This window comes from Eumetopias jubatus, unplaced genomic scaffold (assembly GCF_037043125.1).
Source record: "Eumetopias jubatus isolate StellerSeaLion01/CBP00866 unplaced genomic scaffold, mEumJub1_p1.0 scaffold_11, whole genome shotgun sequence".
NCBI classification, from domain to species: Eukaryota; Metazoa; Chordata; class Mammalia; order Carnivora; family Otariidae; genus Eumetopias; species Eumetopias jubatus.
This window is the reverse complement of record NW_028274817.1, coordinates 68,289,143-68,294,690: the sequence shown is the minus strand read 5'-3', so window position 1 is coordinate 68,294,690 and position 5,548 is coordinate 68,289,143. Positions and strand designations below refer to the sequence as shown.

Below are 5,548 nucleotides of genomic sequence, written 5' to 3'. Positions count from 1 at the left end.
GGGGGCAGCCAGAATCATGAGTAGGGAGGGAATGAATGCAGGAGGTTAGGAAGATAATTGTGGAAGTGGATGGCAGGGAAAACAGTGAGGTATGGCAGAGTACAGGATGATCCACGAGAAGGGGAGGGCAGTAATTGTGGAAGGGGGCACAGGAGTGCCTGAAAATGGGGTCCATGTAAGCAAGGAGATTAGCAGTTGGATTGAAAGTTTACAGGAACCATGCCAAGAGTTTCTTGGAATGGGGCTATGCGTGAGTGCGGCTTCCTGGGAAGGAGGCTACGTGAGTGAGAAGGTTGGGTGCGATGTGATTTCAGCGGTGAGCTGGGTGAAGAAGAATCCAGGCACCTCAGGTGGGGTTTTCAAAGGGCAGAGGAAGTATGTTGAGGGTAGGGGATCATGTGGCCATCCTGACCTCCACTCCTGGCCCTAGAACCATGGATTCCAATGAAATGCCTGCTGTGCCCTGCTGCCCCTCCGACTCCCCCACGGGGCTTGAGACCGGAGCCCCGTGGGGGATTGAACTTGGCCCCAAAAGAGGTGTAAGTCGCTGTGCCCGCTGCTACGACCACGGCTTCACTGACCAAATCAAGGACCAGGAGCACCTCTGCCTCTTCCAGGCCTGCGATTGTCCCAAGTGTGCCTTCTTCTCGTGAGTATGGTGTCTGACGGGGGTGGGGGAGTGGGGGGTGGGCCTCCCCTAAATGTGACTGACTGTTGACCTGCAATCCCCCACTTTAGGGAACACCACAGTGTCTTGCCTGCTGAGAGTGCCTTGAAGAAGGAGCAGGGGGCACAGCTAAAGAGGCACCTGGCTCAAGGACTGACAAGGAGTGAGGCCTCCCCTCGCAAAGCTCACAGCCATGTCAAGAAGTTGACCATTCAAGCAGGAGCCCTCAGTGAGTGTCTCTGGCCAGGGAGGGCGTCTGGGTTTGGGGGAAGGGAGCTTTGAGCAGTTCTGTCGCCAGTCCTACTACCCAGTTTTGATGTGGCCTTGGCAAATTACTCCCCGGGCCTTTAGCTGCCCCACCTAATAGACGTCATCAACATTATCTACCAAGTGTTGGTGGGAAGGAGAGATCTGGGGGGGCAAAATGGTCCACGGTGAGAGGAGACCTCAGACTGGGGGTGAGGAAGAGTGGGGTGGGGTCAGGGGGAAGGGTTCACCTAAAGTGTCCCCAGGTTTCCACAGCTGGGAAGGAGAATATCATGTCCCAGCTCGAGGCCCACCCACCCCCGTGCAACCCCCGGGAAGGTAAGGAGAGTCCGGGGCCTGTGGGGGAGGTTCCCATCTCACTCACAGCCCAGACCCTTCTCTGTGTCCTGAAGATGTGGGTTCCCTCCCTAACCCTACTGCAGCTTGCCATATGACCTTGGAGAAATAATACTCGTCCTCTCTGGGCCTCAGTTTCACCAGGTGGAAAATAAAGAGTAGGAACTGGCTGGTCTTCCAGGTCTGCTCAGCTCTGACGTTCTGGGCTCCTATCCTCATCCCAGAACATACCCATACGTATCTCTTCTCCATGGCCGGCCTGGTGCCTGACTCCACCCTGTGCTCCCTGCTCCTCCAGGCAAGCGCCCAAGGAGCTCTGCTGACTGGTCATGCCCCAAATTCTTTGTCTCTGTCCTGGACTCCAGCAGCCTTGAAGATGCGACGAACAATTTCTCTTTCCAGGAAGCCCCACAGGACTCCTGCCCTGCCCAGCATGTGAGTAAAGTGAGAAGGCACATGGAGCTAGTTGTATATTGTGTTATCAGGTGCCCAACCTTTGTGCTTGATGCCGTGGGAGATAGAAGGAGGGAGTGAAGGAGGCGGCCGATGAGGAGGAGGAGGAGGAGGGGGAGGAGAGGAGCCGGCAGGGGGAGGAGGAGTGGGGGGAGGAGGAGGAGTGGAGAAGGCAGCATCTCAGACTAGCGGGCAAGGGCAGGGCTCTCCCAGCCTTGCGGTTGCCTATCTGTGAGACTTTGGACACGTGACATTACATTTCCAAGCCTCCATTTCCAGTGTGTACTAGCAGTGTACTGATGGGGACAATATCCCACACTTACAGCACTGACAAGAGGGCTAGGCCAAGGCGTGCCACATAGCAGGACTTCAACTAACGGAGGCTGTTATTCCACGTGAAACAGATTGATGGGATAGAAGGTCCTGTTGAAAAGCAGGGGGGGAATGTGCCAAGATGGTGAGGGCCACAGGGCCCAGGGGCCCAGGGGCAGAGTCCAGAGGTCAGTAGAGAAAGCTTCCAGGCCATTAGATGAGCCAAGCTGGTCCTTCAGGCTCCATGGGGTTGGGGAATATGGAGGTGAGAACCAGTCCCTCGACAGGGACCGTGATCCCATTTCTCCAGGTGCTTTGCAGATTAGAACACAGACACCTGGGATTCCCCACAATCGTCACCGTTGCCCTGGGAGTTTTAGAAACGCTGGCAGGAATTGGTGTCTCGGGAGAGATATTGAAGAAGGACCTAGAAAGGAAAACAGACCCAACAGGGGAAAGGACTTGTGCAAGCCACAACGGCTGATGGCCCGCAGGCATTCAGACTCCCACATCCAGATATCGCAAGATCCTGGCCCTGTTTCTCTACTGGTAGTGTGTGTCTGCCAGAGGGTTGAATCCCCTGGCCTTTCTTTTCCTTGTTTCTAGATGCTCAGCGCCGGTGCTCCAGGCCTGTGCCATCCGTCCTTGGCCCTGTCCTCCTGCAGCCACAGATCCTGGGAAAAGAGCAGGGTCCAGAACCCTGGCAGGGGCCAAACTTAGTGACCGGGAAGAGCTGAAGGCCCCACCTGAACGCACCCAGCGTGGGTGGGGCCTTCAGCGGAACCCGGGACTGAAGGACCACTGGCCCCATGAGGTGGGGAGGCATGGCTTTTCAGGTCCCATTCTCTCACACCCTTTCCGCTGCAGGCTCCTGAAGCTTCTGACCAGGACTCGGTTTCTGCCTCAGAGTGGCAGCGGAAGCTGGAAGCGGCCAAGGCTCTGCTGATTCTGAGAGACTCTCCCCAGGCATCTTCTAGCTCCGTCTCCCTGCTGCAGCCCTCCGCGGCGGCAGGTAGCCTGGTCCTTGAGAGGAGAACACGGGGTGGTGGGGAGGGTTGGGAAATGGGAGGGCGTTGTCGTAAGCAGGGCCTAACTGGGAGGCCGGGGTTGGTGGGCTGAACCACCTTGGGCCCAGGCACCCAAGCTCCTCGGTCTGATGCCAGAGATGGCAGTCGATGGTTGATGGTGATGAATCATCAGTTTATCGAGCTCAGTGCTCGACAGCAAATGCGCCGGGCCCTGGCATCAAGAAACGAGGAAACTGAGGCCCTGCGAGTGGCAGCGACGTGCACTGGGGCATGCGGCCTATCGGGTGGAACACCCAGGTCTCCTCGCTCCCAGCCCAGAGCTTTCTACCCACACCCCTGCAGTCTGCTGTGGTGGGCAGGATACACATAGGTGATAAGAGCCTAGGCTGGAGGGAGACCTGGTCTTTGGTTCCAGTCTCCATGTGGAGCCTGGATGCCTTCATACTTCCCTTGCGTTCTGTGGCTAAATTTCAATAGATGAGCCTGGAGTGGAAGGACCAGAGGAAGTCTGAGGACAGCTAGATGCCCGGGAAGGCTGAGAGGGAAGGCTGGGCTTTGCCAGAACAAAATGTTGGGTGGGGGACGGGTGTGTGGGTGCAGCAGTGACCTGAGTGAAGGAGGAACTGCTGGAACAGAAGGGGATGAGGCTGGAGAAGGGGCCACTCACAGAGGTCCTGAATGGCGGGCTGAGGGGCTAGACCAGAAACTGTGGGTGGTGAGGAGCCAGGGAATGTTTGAGCTGGGGAGGAGTATATGCAAAGAGCCTGGGCTCCACCAAAAGAAATGTGGTGGTTTTGACGGAGGGATTGGAGGAGGCAAGACCCGAGCTGAGCAAATCAGTGAGGAAGGGTTCTGTGCTGGTCTGTAGTCCAGGTGACAAAGCCTAGATCGGGTGGAACAGAAGAGAGGGGAGAGCCTGGAGGGGAAGTGGATGTGACCTGGCTCTGATGCCTTCCTTTCTATGTGCAGCTCCTGCTGGAGATAGAGGACCCCAACCTCCTAGCCCCTCTCTGCGACCCAGGCCAACCAGCTCCATTTCTCTGCCTATTGGACATCTGGAGTGCATCTCCCTCTTGAGCTAGAAGCGCAGAAGAGGAGGCCTCACTAGAGTGCTGCCTATTTATGCATTTGCAAAATGTTTACTATCCAATATGCTTAACATGTTCTTTTTTCCCTTAACCTTCAGGTTCTTTTACAAGCTTTTCAGACCCTCTTTATTGTATGGGGCAATTCCTTGGCTGAGGGTGGGTATCCTTGTACCTCCATCCCTTACTGCCTTGGATTTGGGGGCCTTTTCATGTCTCCTAGAAAAACAGCGTTGTGCGGTCTAAGCTGATCAGTCTCTAAATAGGGTTCTGTGGGAGGTCCTATGTTCACATGCCAGAGTTTTCATTTGACTTGTGATTGCAAACGTAGCCGTGCACTCACGTATGTATCCATGCTTGTCAAAATAGAAGGGTGTGTTCATTTCATGTCTAGATTGATGTGTGTGAACAAATAATAAACCCTTGCTGTTGTAAGGCAGTGAGATAGAAGAGTTGTTTGTTACCACAGTATAACATAGACCATCCTGACTCTAACAGACTTGTTCACTTTACTTTCCAAAGTGAGACTCACCTTACTCAATAACTGGGATTTCTTAACACGACTAGACAAGAAAATGGTAGAGATAAGGAAGGGTAAGCGTTTTACTCATTGACCAAGTGAGTGCCTACCTTCTGCCTGGCATAGACTGTTTCCAGCTGTCCAGAGGGCCCCAGATTGAGTTGTCTGCAGGGTCAAGCAGGTCCTAATAATGAGTGGAGCAGTCCAGACAGGCTCTGGCCAACTCGCAGTGCATGTTCTACCGAAGGGGCCAGCTGCCACCTGGCTCTAGCCGATTGCTGCCATGCAGGAATGTGGACTCTGCACTGCCACATCTCCCGATTTTTCAAGAGGAAAAGGGAATTCTAGATCTCTACGTAGAACACCTCCATTTTAACATGTTGCCTCTGGTTTCCTCTTTAAGACCTGTACAGGTGGGCCAAAGAAAACATCCAGTCAGGCCAGCACATGGCCAAGTGAATGCCAGTTGGATTCGAGTCCAATGTGTATTTTACAGTGGGGGACGCTGAAGCCAATCGGGGCCAGAAGAATCAAAGAGGGGAGGTGAATTAGACCCAGAGCCTACTTTGAAAGGACCCGTGAAATATGAGGACGCATCATTACCATGCATTTATTTTGTGCCCCCTGTATGCTAAACACATAGAGCCTCACATCACCTCTCTGAGCTGAGCATTATTACCACTCTCTTGCACCACAAGTGTTTTAGGGGAAATTTTTGGCCAGCGATGGATGCGGGAAGACTCCCTTCTCTGCCAGGCCCTAAATTAGCTAATAATTTACCTTCTAAAAAATGATCTATCTCTGTCTCTGTCTCAACCGTTGAGTGAAAGGTTCCAATCTTGAAACGGCAGACATCCAGTCAGAAGAGTATTTCAAAAAC

General features: G+C 54.0%; 1 protein-coding gene across 1 annotated transcript; it reads left to right on the top strand.

Annotated features, from left to right (window-relative positions):
- Positions 1-434: 434 nt before the first annotated feature.
- LOC148163076 (doublesex- and mab-3-related transcription factor C2-like) lies at positions 435-4,145 on the top strand. Its single transcript, XM_088028989.1, has 5 exons — positions 435-649; positions 739-896; positions 1,569-1,705; positions 2,903-3,047; positions 4,033-4,145. The coding sequence occupies exons 1-5, from the start codon at positions 435-437 to the stop codon at positions 4,143-4,145; spliced, it is 768 nt and encodes a 255-aa protein (XP_087885115.1).
- The last annotated feature ends 1,403 nt before the right edge of the window (positions 4,146-5,548 follow it).

Coding starts and splice junctions, on each gene's coding strand:
- LOC148163076 (XM_088028989.1), top strand. CDS start 435: ATGGATTCCAATGAAATGCCTGCTGTGCCCTGCTGCCCCTCCGACTCC. Junction 1,706..2,902: donor ACTCCTGCCCTGCCCAGCAT/GTGAGTAAAGTG, acceptor TTTCCGCTGCAG/GCTCCTGAAGCTTCTGACCA. Junction 3,048..4,032: donor GCAGCCCTCCGCGGCGGCAG/GTAGCCTGGTCC, acceptor TTCTATGTGCAG/CTCCTGCTGGAGATAGAGGA.